This window comes from Anas platyrhynchos, chromosome 1 (genome assembly GCF_047663525.1).
Source record: "Anas platyrhynchos isolate ZD024472 breed Pekin duck chromosome 1, IASCAAS_PekinDuck_T2T, whole genome shotgun sequence".
In the NCBI taxonomy this organism is placed as follows: domain Eukaryota; kingdom Metazoa; phylum Chordata; class Aves; order Anseriformes; family Anatidae; genus Anas; species Anas platyrhynchos.
In genome coordinates this window covers 119,119,177-119,135,121 of record NC_092587.1, presented here as the reverse complement: position 1 = coordinate 119,135,121, position 15,945 = coordinate 119,119,177, and the positions used below count along the sequence as shown (strand labels likewise).

The 15,945-nt window shown below is 42.6% G+C and overlaps 1 protein-coding gene across 9 annotated transcripts in view; it reads right to left on the bottom strand.

The window, feature by feature from the left end:
* The window catches only part of GK (glycerol kinase), a 34,962-nt gene extending 29,087 nt beyond the window's left edge, over window positions 1-5,875 (bottom strand). For 5 of the 9 annotated variants that reach the window (XM_072027466.1, XM_072027478.1, XM_072027470.1 and 2 more), the window contains exon 1: window positions 5,276-5,464. In XM_072027466.1, coding sequence (XP_071883567.1) covers window positions 5,276-5,449 — 174 coding nt within the window. In that variant the 5' untranslated portion in view covers window positions 5,450-5,464. Of the gene's footprint in view, window positions 1-5,275; window positions 5,465-5,645 lie in introns of those variants that run through there. The other 4 variants (XM_072027471.1, XM_072027473.1, XM_072027483.1 and 1 more) reach the window with 4 other exon arrangements.
* Window positions 5,876-15,945: the final 10,070 nt, after the last annotated feature.

The following is a 15,945-nucleotide window of genomic DNA, read 5'->3' as shown; positions in this document are numbered from 1 at the left end:
TTTACTTAGGTCTGTTCCACCTACCAGCTCAGCCTTGACATGAAGCTATCTTAGAAGAGGGTAAGCTTTGTCAGTAACTGCATGCTTGCAAGGAATTGATATAATTGGATAAGAGTCTTAAAATGCTAAGCAATACGGTTAATAGGAGAGATTGAGTCTTGCATGTATGTAGCAAGATATTTTTACTTGAAATTCCCTTTATGCCAAAAGCGTAGTAACATTTACTAAGGTGTAATAATAAAGATAGAAGACATTTTATCGAACACGGGTTTAATATGTATGTATGTGACTTATTAGCAATGTTAAATATCATTCAGTAATCATTCACCATTAATCATTTAGTATTCCTTGAAATAGGAGGTAGCACATAAGGATCCTTACTCTTAGAAGGAAATAAATACAGATTCCACCACACGAGGTCATTCGTTAAACCTAGAGTGTGTGACCTGCAGATAATAAAGGGTGAAGCTCTAGCAGAGCGAGGATTTTGCCTCCTTCTAAGTAAGCTGTTCTAGCAGGAATAATTTCTCAACAGAACCAGTAAGACTACAAACGCATGGATTTTTTTCATGTCCACAGAGAAGAACTAGGTAAACACAAACTCCGGTCCAACACAAACAAAACCGCAACCTTCTGACATCCTCAACAAAAGCAGCAAACGCTCCTTGTACCTTTGGGCAAGGGATTAAAAAGAGTTGCTGAAAACAATACCATGTTATATAGTAATAATAGAATTTTGATACATAGAAGGAAGCTAAACATGAAGGAGACATTACATTTAAACCCATTAGAAAATGGTAAACAAAGTAGGAAATAAGCAGAACAAATTGCAGCTCTTGCTCACCCCCACCAGGCTGTGGCCAAAAAAGAAAAACTATCCTTGTTTCTCTCTGACAGTGGTGAGAGAGAAATAGGTGACAATGACTAACACAGATAAGGTCAACACATTCCTGTTGAAACAGGTTTCAAGTGTATTTCCGTAACTGCTTTCCCTCCTTTCATATTCATTAATAGCTGATTCCAGTTTATAATAATGATCTCTCACTTCTCACAGGGGAAAAAAAGTCAAAGTCAGTTTTGTCCTAATTGTATCAGCAGTAGATACAGAATTGTCTGGGCCATTTGGGCATGTAGAGCTATCTTGTGGCAGAGATGATCTGACGGAAGGCAGTGAAAACATCTAGAAATGTACCAAACGCTCTGGTGAGGAATTAAGGCAAAAAGAGTAACACCCGCCTTCCTCTCCCAGCAAATGTATCATACAAAGAAGTAGAGCTAGAGCTTTGACTCAAAACAACAAACCAGAGAAGGCTACGTAGCTATGTTGTATGAAAGCAAGCAGAGAAGCTGATCATTTAATTCAAGCTGTTTCATCCATGACATCACACTAAGGAGTGCTAACAGTTGCATGGCGTTACATTCACCCTTTATCACCTTAGTGGAAAAGAATTCAGATCAACCAGTCCTACCAACTTTCAAAGAATGAAAAAGAACCGTGAGACAAACACAAGGCTCATGTAAGTGATGAAGAAGCTTCATGGCTGAAAACACAATAAACAGTGACAGATTTTACAAGTGACTTACCATTACTCACAAGCTTTGTCACTCCTGATAGTCATAACTACCCGCAGAAAAGCTACTTCAGTTAGCCTATGCTGTGTTTTGATGAGTTTATGTTAAGCTGAAACAGCTACGGCTTTGTAGGCCAACACACTCAAAGATGGAGTTTTGAAATTGCATTGAAATCAACCCAACTGGGGAAAGGATGACAGAAACAATAATCCTACCCTTAGCATTTAACCAGAATTAGCAAGCAGGCAGGCAGATTTCATGAATGAGCATTTTAACTCATCTCAGAGAAATTATCTTGCTTGGAAGGCTCCTGTCAAACAGCTCCTCCCCTCCTCCAGAAGCACTTACGATTATGGGAATAAAAAGCAAAACCATAACCCTTTTAAGTGATAAAAGCTAAGAGTTCACGGAAAAAAATAAAGCATTTGCAACATTTTTAACTTTCTTGTTAGCTACATGGCCAATTTTTTTGTTTTTCCCAAAAAAGTTGAGCTACTTAGTGGAGGAGAAGGGATTCACTTCCGTAGGGTAAGCTCAATGGATGCTAAGTGTTTCCTTAAGTAAAAGCTGTTTTTGTTTACTTAAAAGAATGGTTATGGCATGATATAATTTTATTTGAAGTGTTTCTTCTGGATATCAAGGCAGAAAAAAACATGTGCACAGGATGGAAAAAAATAAATCTGTGACTGACTGATAAACCCAGGACTCTGAATACAGTATGTGTAATTCACGGTATTGACACTTCATCGAATATTTCAATTCTTGCTGTTCTTGGGTAAAATGCCAGAAAGGCTTTACCCAGCAAATACCTTTCAAGAGATCATGCAGAGCCATTAACTCCTGACCCCAAGGCTTTTAGTGAAAGTAGCAGGCATTACAATGGATTTTAATGATATCATTCTTGAGTAAAATGGAGTGTGATAGATGCAAGTATTTGATGAACTTGTTTGGCAAAACATCTAGATCAGAATTTGTACTCAGGTACAGTTGTTTAGCCTACCCATTTTTCCTCCAGCTTGGTATCTAAAGAAAATGAGCTGCAAGCAATGGGGATGGCACTCAAAGCACTGAGCTCTCTCCAGTAACTCTGAACCGGTCATCCAAGCTCATCCCAACTTAACAGGAAAACTGAGACCTCACACAAGGAATGACAGTTTCTTTTGCAGAAGAAAAGATCCAAATAAAGGTCCTCTGAGGGCAAGGCGACAGCATAAGCTAAAACTGTTTGTGTGCATTGTGTGTGATAAGGATAAACAAGGAGTGGCAGTAACAGAGATGCAGTTTCCTTAGTTCTGATGCTTATTTATCATCAGACAGCCTCATTCATGTAAGCAGGAGAATCTCTCAAATCCTGGCTTGCGTCCATACATAGAATCGCAGAATAAGTAATGCTGGAAGGAATCTCTGGAGTCCTCTGGCCTGACTGCTCAAATAATGTTAAATTTAAAATTACACCTGGTTACTCAGGGCCTTTTCCAGCCAGGTGTTAAGTACCTGCAAGGATAGAGATCTGTCTTTTTGGGCCCTGATCCAGTGTTTGAGCCTCGTGAACCTTTTGTTCCTCGATTTATTTGAGGTTTACGTTGCTGTAACTTGTCTTTGTCGCCTGTTTTCTTTTTCTGTGCTCCTCTGAGAAAAGCCTTGTTCTGTTTTCTCTACATGCAGTGTTTAGATAGCTAAAGACACCCCTTCTATGCCTCCTTATATTTCCCCCAGACAAACAGCCCAGGGTCTCCCAGCCTTGCCTTGCATGTCACGTGCTGCAGCACACAAACCACATTAGAGACCCTCTGCCAGCCTAAACTCAATTTTGTGAACTCTGTTCCTTTGGGGGGGGCAAAACCAGACACAGTGTTCTCAGTGCTGCCTTGTAAGTGGTACATAGACAGGAATAACTAGTTCCTTTGATCTGCTGGCTGTACTCTTCTTAACATGGTTAATCTTCACCGCTGCAAGGACACACAGCTCTCCTATGCTCAACTTGCTGTCCGGCAGGACTCCAGATCCTTTTCCACCAAGCTGCTTCCAAGCCTTCTGTCCCAAGCGCTAGAGTTTGTTGAACTTCATGACGCTTCTGACAGGCCACTTCTCCACCAGGACTTCCAATCAATTGCTCACCTGCAAACTTTAGAGCACATCCTAACCCACCACCCAGGATGCTGATGAGAATACCACAGGGTATCAGCCCTCGCTACCAACCCCTGTGGAACATCACCACCATTTAGACTGCACTATTGATGCTACCCTAGCAAAGTTTTTCACCCAGACATCTTTAGGCAGATCAAAATCTTGTTCTCTGTCTCAAAAATAAATAAAAAAAGGTAATGGCTGCACAGCATAGACAGGTGAAAAGTAACCAACAGTTTGATTTTGACCAGTGACTTGCCTGGGAACACTAAAGGAAAAAAAAAAAAAAAGGTAAAGAGATCAATGAGAAAGCAAATGAGCAACGAGAAAGCAAAACAACTAGCATCTGTTAACAGGTAGCAGGAGAGCCAGGGAAACAACGCAGACAGAGGGAACACCACCATTTGTCATACAGCATTTCAAAGAAAAATCTCTTCTAACTGTGGCAATCTCTTTCCTGTATAGGATTATCCAGATACATATATTACTGAGTGACTGATTTGGCTTGTAGCAGATCCCTGCATGCTTTGCCCTCTGCCTCCTTACCCCATGTTCTGATTTTAATTCAGTGACAAAATGCATTTTTGCTCAAATTCATCCAATTTTATTATCATAACAGTTTGATTGCACCGTCAAGGTAAAAGAATTTAGAAAAACTGAGACTGAAGATACGAAGAACTGAAAAGAATGATAGACACTATACACTTTCTTAAAAATAATTAAGTAAAAAGGAATGGCCTCTTCTTTATTTGAGCATCTGAATTCCTGAACAGAAACATACCTCATTTCAGACAAAAAAACAAACAAACAAACAAACAAAAAACAAATAAATAACAACTGACAGTATAAAAACTGCTGATGAATGCAATTAGTGCAAGGAAATTATTTTTAGAAGAACTTGTACTCATAAAAAGATCTTGAGTATAAAGTTCAAAGTGCCACTTTCAGTTCTACTAGTACTTTCCTTGTAGGCTAAGAAAAAGAGTTAACTCAGCTGCACGTGTAAAGCAGACAGAATTTATTTTCAGGCATTACAGGGAACTTTTCCAATTATTTTTTTGAAAAGGGCTCCTGACTGGCATTCCAGATAGCCCGCTGGTGTCATTTGTCAGTTTGGAGTTTCTCTCCACCCCTATATCTCTGCTTTGTCATTTGACAATCCCATGAAGGTCGTGATATTGAGAAATAACGGTAACACAGGTCAAGATACTCGGTCTCCTGCTTCGTAAAAGAAAATTCCACATGGGGGAAGCATATCTCATTCATCTTCCCAGTTTAACATAGTGCATATTTGACAATATTTCCTATCTGGTTGTTACCTCTACGTAGGTTCCAGAACAGAAGCTATCACCGGGGTCTATGTCAAATGGCTACAGCTTACTGACTAGGAGACAGGACAGCATGCACAGAGATTTGCAAGCAGGAAGCTGTTCTAGTAAGTTAGGGAGATAGTAATGACATTAGTTACTGTCTATTGCATAATATGGAAATGACTAGAGCCTTAACCTAGGGAGCTGTCATTAACCGCCCCATCCTTAAACAAACCCGTCCTCCCCCGCTGCTCAGCCAGGCCCACCTTCCGCAGGGTGGGCGAGCCCAGCCACCTGAACGCCGGGACGCGCTGACACCGAGCCCGGAACTGCAGCAGCCGCCCCGAGAGGCCCCCACAGCGGGCTGGAGCCCGGCCGGTGGGGTTTTTACACACGGTATCTCCCCGCGGCCGCCCGGAGGGAGCTCCATCCTCCTGCATGCAGCAGGCCGGGGGGCCCTCAGCACTCCCCCCCCTCCTCGTCCTCCTGCGGGGGCGGCAGCCGGGGCAGGGCGGCGCTGCCCTTCCCCAAGGGCGCAGGGAGGCTGTGGGGGTGTGTGTGTGTGGGGGGACACCCTGCGCAGCGTCCCCTCCCCGCCCCGGCCCCCTCCCCGCGCGATCCCCGCGTTGTGCTCACCAGGAAGCGGCTGGAGCTGGTGCCCTGATCGATGGAGCCCACCAGCGGCCCCAGCGCCACGCGGTCCGACGCGGCCATGAGGACCACCACCCTCCCCCCCCCTCCTCCGGCTAACGGCCGCCGCCGCCCGTCCCCGCCTTGCAACGGCCGCGGAGCGGGGAGAGCCGCTCAACGGCCGCGCTCGCGCTGCCCAACCGCCCGCCCTGCGGCGCGTGGCCACCGAGTGAAGCCGGCGGGCGGGGCGGGGCGGGGCGGGCCCGCCGAAGGGGCGGGGCCAACGGGGGGGCGCTGCCGCCCGCGTCGCGAGCCCGCAGCCAATCGGCGCCCGGGGCGCGGCGGGGGCGGGGGGGGAGAAGGGCGGGGCCGGGAGGCGCAGGAAGCGGGACGGGGGTGGCGGGGGAGTGGGCGGGGGGCGCGTGGCGGGCGGCGCGCGGGGGGCCGTTGGTGGCCGTTGGTGGCGCGAGGGCAGGCGTTGGCGGGGCGGGAAGGCTGAGGCGGCTCCTGAGGGGAGCCCGGGGCGGCTTCGTGTCCCTGTCCAAGCCCGTTTCTGTCCCGTACCGGGCAGCTCCGAGGGCTTCTGAGGCAGCCACCCCCGCCTGGGGCAGCCACCTGTGAACCGTTGGCCGCAACAACGGGGTCGGTGTCGCTTCGCAGAGCTGGGCTCTGCATCCAGCAGAAGTACTGACTTCAATAAAAAACTAAACCCACCCAAACCCCGTGATCTTGGTCCTCCGGCCTTCCGACGTGTCGGCAACTAGTGCTTCAAGAAAAACTGCTGGTGTTGCAAGATCCGTGATGGAGTTGCAAAAGCTAATAATGCTGACTAAAGCATGTGAGAAGTTAACTAGTGAAACGTTGCGGTAAATCGTCCTCCGCCAGCTCCAATTAAATGGATTTGTCTTTGTTTCCCGTTGGTGGTAGTTGTCCAAAGTTGAGGTATTTTGTCAGAATATGGTCAGACGCAATCAGATTGCTGCTGCATTGTAATATTTGGTGTGACATCTGATCCAGTGCTTCCATTTTTTTTGTGTCTGTTGGCATCAGGGCACCTTGGCATGGATGCTAAGGCTCTTTACTAATGTATAAAAGATAGCAAATGACTTAGTTACAGCCTGTAATTACAAAATCCAAAATGAGACAGATAACAGTTTAGTAAGAAGTTGCATGCTTTTAAGAGTTAGAGTAAGAAAGCACTTGGAACTGCTTACTAAATGTTACCAAAGATTCTCTATTACCCTAAAATGTTTTAACCATGACTGGCATTTCTTCTTAAAATGTCAGCTATGGTTCAGAGAATACGTAGCTCTGAGACTTTGCTTCTGCAGCCCAAACGGAATGACCCGAGGCAGGTGGTGCAAGGAGGTGACAACAATCCTCTCTGGCTGTGCAGGAGAACCCTCCAAATTCTCTACCTGTCAACTCTCACAACTTACACTGCGGGCAACCTCTACGCTACAGCCACGGGCAGCAACCACAGCTGACTCTAAAAGTTTATGCAGGGCTACACCGTCTCCATACAGACTAACAGCTCAGGGAATTAATCTCAGAGGATCTTATTGAAGTCTAAATTCATCAGTATAGTTAGTATGATTTTTGTATTTTCTTTTCTTTCTTTTAAAACCTGTCGTATGATGTTTTGAACCTAAATTTTAGTTCGAGGTGTGACATAACTATTTTCAGCAAAGGTTGAGGTCTCTCAGGATCCAGAAAAGGAGGAAGTAATATCATGACTGATATTTATGCAAAACATGAAACACTACTACACCTATATAAAATTTTAAGAGATCACTGAGTTACAGAATTTTCCTAGGATGTGCAAATCTACCATTTTCTTGGGTATTCTTTAGCAGTGTCTCTGTATTTTCACACACCTGGGAAAGGAGAGATGGAAATGATAACCTGTGCCATATCTTTACCCTGCAGCAGACTCTTGAGCAAGACAAACAGAAGCAGGAAATTTTGGCAGACTCTAGAAAACAGTGTGATGGAGAACAACTTAGTCTTCCTAGCTCATTCAACAGAATAGAGTAATATGAATATTCAATAGAACAGCGTACTCTTTATCCTTCAATATTTTTATTTTGATGTTTGAACACTTTTTTTTTTTTTTTCTTTCCCTGTGGTATTTATTGCTTTACAGTTGAAAGTTGCTCTTTGCAGACCTGTCAGTACAGATAGTGGGCACTGTTCCAAGGAAGCTGTTTGCAGGGGAAGGAAGGGTGGAGCTGCGGCCATACCTCTGCGGTGAGATGGTGCGAGGCTGCATGCGGCTCAGATACTGTTAAAGGAATTAGTTTGGTGATGGAAGCAGTGTGCTCGAAGGAACATGAATATCAGTGTTTCTCCACTTCTGAGTATGTATAACCCCACTGGTGGTTTTGGATATTTTAAGGGAACGAACACGTTTGATGCACATTCATTAACCACATAAATATTTACAATACATTTTTCCAAGACAAGTAATTTGTTTCCTAAATAACTGTTTTCAATAGCTAATAACACCTTCCCCTCCTCCCACCTTTTTTTTTTTTTTTTCCCTTCTTTTCTTTTTTTTAGTATCAGCAGAATGATGGAGGCGTGTTGGTAATTACGTTCTGCTCTTTCTGGCTGATTCTTCTTTATTGACCTCAAGTTGAGGACAAAATGTGACTGTGTCAGGCTACTCCAAGCATGTGATACAGTGTGAATTAAAGAGTGGATGCCAGACATCCACATGTCTTTCCATTTCGCCTGTTAGTGACACAGCTCGTCAGGCTGAATCCTGCTGTACCTTACTGATGTCTGATCTTTGTGTTCCTGTAGGAAGAGCTGAAGAGAAATATTTGGAATTGGCCTAGAACAGGTGTACACACAAAGTGTGAAGCGTGCCAGGATCATGAGTTACGCTGTTGCATGTACCCTTTTGCCTACTGGGAGCATGAATGATACATGTGAGATTGCAGATGCTTGCACGCTTGAATACATTCAGTATCTCATGCCAGCCCAGGGAGCAAACACAAATAGATCATGACCTTGGTTGCCGGTGCCCTCGCATTTATGGTACGTGGTCTGCAGCACTCGCATGCAGGGAGCCTTTCCACGGGTATAGAGGAAGCAGATCAGAACAAGCAACTCTGTTCTCTATCCTAGGCTTATTTTGGAAGGTGTCCACAGTGCTCTGTCACCATTTGGCAAGAACAATTTTATTGTGAAGCCATGACTGTGGTGATGCAAGATGTCTTGCAGGATGCGTTTTACTTCTGACCTGATATTAAACAATAGTTTTCCCTAAATCAGATTTTATATTTAGAATCACCCTCTCACTCTTCAGACCCTGAGCAATCATTGTTGCAGTTACCATCTCTCATGTGGACAAAAGCAACAGTTGGATGAAGTAAATTCACACTTTAAAGACAATTAATGCCACTTTGAAAAGTAGTTCTTAAACCAATAAATCTATACATGCATAGTATTACTCAAATCAAAATAGAAAAAAACAGAAAGAAAAAAAAAAAAAACACAATTTTCATATAGATAAAAGTAAACATTCTTGGGAATTAAAATGTATAATTCAGAGAAATATAAATATTCATTACTGGTATAGTAGCTACTCCATGCCTCAAAATCCTTAACTCTGAGGTGCTTGTTCTTCTAACTTCCATACAGAAATTATGGCAGCTTACTGCAAAATTAATTCCCAAGGGAGAATGGACACTGCATCGAGGAGAAGCATTAAATTTGAGATAGTTTTCTACTTGTTTGCTGTATTTTGCTGGCTTTCTTTTTTATCCTTCCTTTCTTTCTTTTTTTTTTTTTTTATCCTTCCTTTCTTTCTTTCTTTCTTTCTTTCTTTCTTTCTTTCTTTCTTTCTTTCTTTCTTTCTTTCTTTCTTTCTTTCTTTCTTTCTTTCTTTCTTTCTTTCTTTCTTTCTTTCTTTCTTTCATCCTACTTTTCCACTATCAAATGATCAAATGAATTAATCTAGTTTGTGCTCCATAAATGGATGATATGAAGACCACTTCACATAGACTCATCCTGTTCTTTAATTTGACTTTCAAATTAGCAAAGGCAAGGGAACTGCTATTCTTACAGTACATCTTCTGACATGCATCTTTTTTGTACTTGATATTAGCAATTTAAGCTTATTTTTAGAAATATCTATGCACAATGATAGGATTTAGAAAAAATATATGTTAATATTTCTCTAAATATTAACATTTGTCACTTTTCTGTGTAAACCCAGTCTTGGAATGGAAATGTTAGCAGTACACACTCTAGATTCTGGTTTCCATCTGTGGATATCAAAAATTCCAGGACAGCTATAGTGAAACTATTAAGAATCATTGGTGGAAATTGTATGAGAACTTGGAAGTTATCACTACTCTGGATTTAAAGAATTTATGTTAATTCTGCACTAACCTGAGCTCTTGCACCATGCAGAAGAACTAAAAATAGAAAAAGATCGTTTGAAGTGAGAAGCATCATATAGTCCAGAATGATAGTGTTGATTGAAACATATCATCAAATATATCCTTTTTTTTTTTTGTAGAAATATATTTAATTGTATTAAGGAAAATTCATTTTAGTGTATTTAAGGAAGTACACCCCACGCTTTTGGTTGCAATTTCAGTTTTGTTATTTCATGCTGAATTGCCAAGCAACATCCAGAGAAAGGGCATTAAGAATTTAATACTGATTATTCTATGGTGGTCATGGCATTTACCCAAGTTAGTTAGAAGGCCCCGGGACCCATGTATTTCTTTGTCTGTGAACTTCAAAAGCTGTTGGTGTATTGGCTCTACAAAACCTCTTGCAGCAGTGTCATGCTCCTAGCATTTTTTTTTTACAGATATGGAGAAAGGTTCAGAGCAGCTGCATTACTAGCCAGTGGTCACGCAGCAAATGCTTAGCAGAGCAGAGGTAAAGGACAGCTCTCCCTCAGGTCAAAAGGCACTGCATTCCTTATCTGCTACATTTCTCAGGAATCAGTAACTGCATTCCTGTTGACCTCAGAGAGCAGGGCTGAGTTACCTAATAATAACCAGCAGAGGCACGATTCCACAGGGTAAGCTGAGCCAGCAGCACATAGGTACTAAAAGAATGCATGTTTACTACTGCCATCCAGTTCCTGCCTGTGCACAGTTTCTGCTGCTTGTGAAATGGGTCTGGTTTTTGTTGGATCCCTTCTGAGCTCATTAACATGGCAGAGAACAAACCTAGACAAAATAAAAGTGGATTGTTTTCTGCCAGGAAGCTGAATTGGCTCGCTTTCTGTGATGAGTGCCAGAGCTGGTGCAAGAGCAGAAATTTCCACAGCTAGGAGCATGGGAAAGGTTAAGAATAAGTAGGAGATGATGTGGAGGAGTCGAAGGACAGGATGAAATACCAGCAATAGCAAGCTCTTACACTGCCACTGCTCATGGACCTTCAACCTCCATATCATCACATTGAATGTCAACTATCTCTCAGGACATTCTGGAGATATGAACAGCTATACTATTGTCAAGAAACTGTATCATCTGTTTCTGAGAACAACTTTGATATATCATTATCTTCAATTTTACATATATCTACATCAGATATCACAAAACTAATGTACCTCTGTCATGAAACTGATGGGAGAGCTCGGCTATGTAGCAGTGTTCTGAAGATTCTTCATGCCCTGGTTATATCCAAAGGCAAAATGAGGCCAGCTACCAGTAGCTGGAGTTTTAGGGGACTAGTAGATAATGTATGAAGAGAGGCTAAAAAACCTGTGTTTGCTCAGCTGTAAAATAAATTTGAGGAAACATTTATACTGCTGCCTGTACTGCCAGGTGGGAGGATATAGAGGAGGTGGATCCCATATGTTCTCAGAGGTGCATGATGGTGGGACAAGGGGGAACACACACCAATAGGAACACGTGAAATTATGATCAGATGTAAGGAGGGGCTATAAATAAGCAAAAAAAAAAAAAAAATTAAGATTTTTTTTTCCCTCACAGTGAGAAGTGTCAAATACTGGAGAAGGGAAATTGTAAAATCATCATTCAAGATACTCAGAATGCAACTGGACAGGGCCCAAGCAACTCTGCTCTAACTGGTGCTGGTTTGAATGGGTTGGACTGGCTAGCTTCCAGAGGCTCCCTCCAGCCCATGTGATTTCGTGGTTCTGTTTTTTTTTTGGTTTTTTTTTGGGGGGGGGTTCAGTCCAATGAGCACTCATATTGAATACCCTTTAACTTTATGACAGGTCCCTAGGTACAAGTCAGCTACACACTTTCAGTCCCTCTCTGTAATCTAGACAAAGAAACAAGTTGGACTATGAAGTAGAGACAGAAGAGAACGTGAAGCAAGTGCACTGATGGATTACAGATCTCAAAAAAACACTAAGCTGCAGTTAAATAACCTCTTTCTTTCCTTCAGAAGTACTGTGTATCAATGATCATGTGACAGGTCTTGAAGCAGTATCTAGAATATGCTTCAAGCAAATTGACCTAAGGATTGCTGCCACTACCTGAACCATTTCCAAAGACTTTAGCAATTATGTAGTGCTTCATAGTCTAAAGCAGTTTAATAAAGACATCTGAGGGGGGTATTCTGTGGATTTTGAAGATGAAGACAGTCCTGAGATCATTCAGAGACAGTCACTGATGTCACCTTTGCCTTAAATAGCCAAAGTAAAAATAACCTGTGCGGGGCTGTGTGTTAGCAATGGGACAAATGATATTGGAGAACATCTAAAGGTCTTGAAATACAAAAAAGGAGAACCCCACAGAGACCCAGGGAGTACAGTGATTCTTCTGTTTTAGAGACTGGAAGGCTGGGAAAACATAGTTCAGAGGCCTATCAGAGGGCTTTGAAGACTTGCCTAGAACCTTCTGAATGTATGACCAAAGAAAACATCTCTAGGAAAAGGAGATGTGGAAGGAGATGTAAGATGAGGAGGTCTTAGTTTGACTGATGAAGCCAAGGACTGGGCTCCAAAAGGACTCATTCAGAGTAGTGGATCTTTTCTGGTGCCTAGGTCTGACACTGACAGGATGGCACATACTAGCAGCTATTGTTGAACCTTGTGCTCTCTATTTTGGAGTGTCCTATATTCAAAGAAATACTGACAGACATGTAAAATACAAAAGTTTCAGTGCATTGAGACAGAAAAAAAACTAACTTGCTATCTCAGCTTGGAAATACACCTCAATGTGGACATCAAAATGAACATTAACCTTTTAGAATAACATCAAAGCTGTTCTGCTGTGTTTGTTTGAGAATTGAATTGGATTTGAATTAAATTTGGAAGATGCATAAATTTCCTTCTGATTCTGATTGCCAAAGTAGAACACCAAAGCTATGCTTATGCAAACAAAAAGAATTATAGTGAGAGAGAAAACTCTCAAAATTGGAATCAACTAAAATAAACAACAAATAAACTAAATATAAAATACTAAATTCTAAAGGAATGGAGAGGAGAGGAGAGGAGAGGAGAGGAGAGGAGAGGAGAGGAGAGGAGAGGAGAGGAGAGGAGAGGAGAGGAGAGGAGAGGAGAGGAGAGGAGAGGAGAGGAGAGGAGAGGAGAAAGATGGAGTTTACCAAGCTATCGATGAAGTTATCAATGTCATCAATGAAGCTGACCAACAGATAAGTGTTCTTGTGAAGAACTGAGGTTGTGAGGTAAATAATAATAATAATAATAATAATAATAATAATAATAATAATAATAATAATAAAAAGTAGAATATCCTAAGGAGACCGTGAGAGAGTTGGAGTCAGTAGATATCATTAGGGCAAAAAGCCCAGTTACCCAAAGAGAAAGAAGTGGGTATGCGGACTGTTCTTCAAGGACTGAATTTGACATTTTTGATGATTTGTTGTGTGCTTTCTGAACATCTGCAGAGACTACATGTCTCAAACATTAAGTAGGACGGCTAATATAGAGAACGCACTTTCCTAAAGTAATGGTGGAGAAGCACAATGAAGAGAAATAAGAAAATCAATTTGTCTGAGAGACGACCTGCACAACACACAGTCCTGATTGAGCAGAGGAACCAGCCGGCTGCAGTCAAGGAAAGACATGGTAGTGCTCGTGTGAACTTCCCAGCTAAGATCCAGCTGGATTGCAATCAAACTCAAAGGGCAAGAGAGCAGGCCAGAAGCAAATTTAGGAGGTTTTATTTCCCTTCAGTGACAATAAGGTAATACTTACTTACAAAGCATCGCAGGGAACCAGCGCGGTCAGGTTTACATGCTGTATTCCGAAGCACAGGTGCTTGTGCAATAAGAGGTGTTTGTTACAGGTTTATATACACAACATAAAGGTGGCCCCACCTGTGCCATCAGCTGTGGGCTATCTCAGTAGGTTATTATGTGGTTCGATACACGATCAGATTGTGTGAATCCTATACACTGGCTAGATGGTTTTCAGACAGCAAGTTCCTGTTTTTCTTGAATGTACCTCAAGACATAGTTTCCTACTGAAGTTTCCCAGGGTAACTTTCTGAAAACTATAGCCCACTGTAGTCATGTGCGGTATTCTCTCATGTTCTGGAGCTTTTGCAATTTCCATCCACCCAGCAGTGGTTCACTAGAAGGATATATTTATATATTCATATTGCAGCTACTTGTTATTGACTTCTGCCTAATTCCAGTAATGCTCTTGGTACATTTTCAGAAGAGTGCTTTGGTTCCAGAGAACAATAGAATTGCTAAGGCTGGAAGGTGCCTTCAGGGGTATCCAGTTCCAACCCCTCTGCCATGGACAGGGACGCCACCCACTAGATCAGGTTGGCCAAGGCCCCATCCAACCTGACATTGAACACCTCCAGGGATGGGGCATCCACAGCTGCTCTGGGCAACCCGTTCTACTGCCTTACCACCCTCTGAGTGAAGAGTTTCCTCCTAATACCTCATCTAAATCTATCCTCTTTTGGTTTAAAACTATTCTCCCTCATTCTGTTCTTATGTGATTGAGCAAAAAGCTGCTCTCCATCTATTTTTATAAGCCTCCTTTAAGTACTGAAAAGTTGCAATGAGGTCACCCTGTTGCCTTTTCTTTTTTAGGCTGAACATTCCCACCTTTCTCAGCTTGTCTTCATGTCTTCACAGGAGAGGTGCTCCAGCCCCTTGATCATCTTCATGGCCCTCCTCTGGACCCACTCTAACAGCCCCACATCCTTCTTGTGCTGGCGGCCCCAGACCTGGATGCAGCACTCCAGGTGGGACCTCACAAGGGCAGAGAAGAAGGGCACAATCACCTCCCTTGCCCTGCTGCCCACCTCTGTTGATGCAGCCCAGGATGCAGTTGGCCTTCTGGGCTGCAAGCACGCACTTCTGGCTCATGTTGAGCTTTTTTGTCCACCAGGACCCCCAAGTCCTTCTCTGCAGGGCTGCTCTCAGTGAGTTCTTCTCCCAGTCTGTGCTCATGTCTGGGATTGCCCTGACCCAGGAGCAGCACCTTGCACTTGGCCATGTTGAACCTCATTAGGTTCACATGGGCTCACTTCTCAAGTTCCCTTCTGACCTGGATTCCAAGGCACGGGTGCTTCCCATGACCTGAAGTTCCCCTCAGGTCACGCACTCTTCTGTATGAGCAGAAGCTCCTTAGGGGCAGAGTCGAGAGCTAGGGTGGAAACTGCTCCAGCTGCTTGGTTTTGATCTGCCCATTTGTGAGTAATTACTGTAAGCACATTCACTTCTAGCAGTTGATTCTTCTATGCAATTTAATAAAATTCTCGTAAGTATAAAAGAGCAATTTGTCTGTACGTACTCTTTATTGGGAGTATTAAGCCAAAAGATATTAGGGGCATAGGTAAAATCATAAGACTAGACATTCAGATGATGAACATCAATGTAGCAGTGGTAAAATTCATCTACTTATTGCAGAAATAGAAAAATTACATTTCTAAGGACATCATAATGCTCCTATTCTTAGCTGACTTTGTTCTGTGTGAGATTGTATTTTTGGTATAATAATAATACAAAGAAATTTAATTGCTACCCTTAGCTTTAATATATTAATTTTTACATTATTATTTCATTTCTACCAGCTGAAGGCAACACACTGCTCAGTTGCATTTCTATGCTGTATATGTAGTGGGTTTTTGTTTTTTTTTCATTCTATGCAAAAATAGTTATTTGGTTAATGACCAAGAGACTGCAGAGCATCTCTGGGTGCACCACAGCTGAATGTTTCAAAAATACTTCTCAGAAAATTCTTGCTCTCCCCACAGTCAGGGGAAGATTTTGCAGTGAATTTAAGAGGGAAAGGAGATGGGCATTTCTCCTGTGGCTGCCCTAAAATGTGCTTGGTGTTTGTGTGGGTAATTTTGCCTTCTATGTGTTGTTT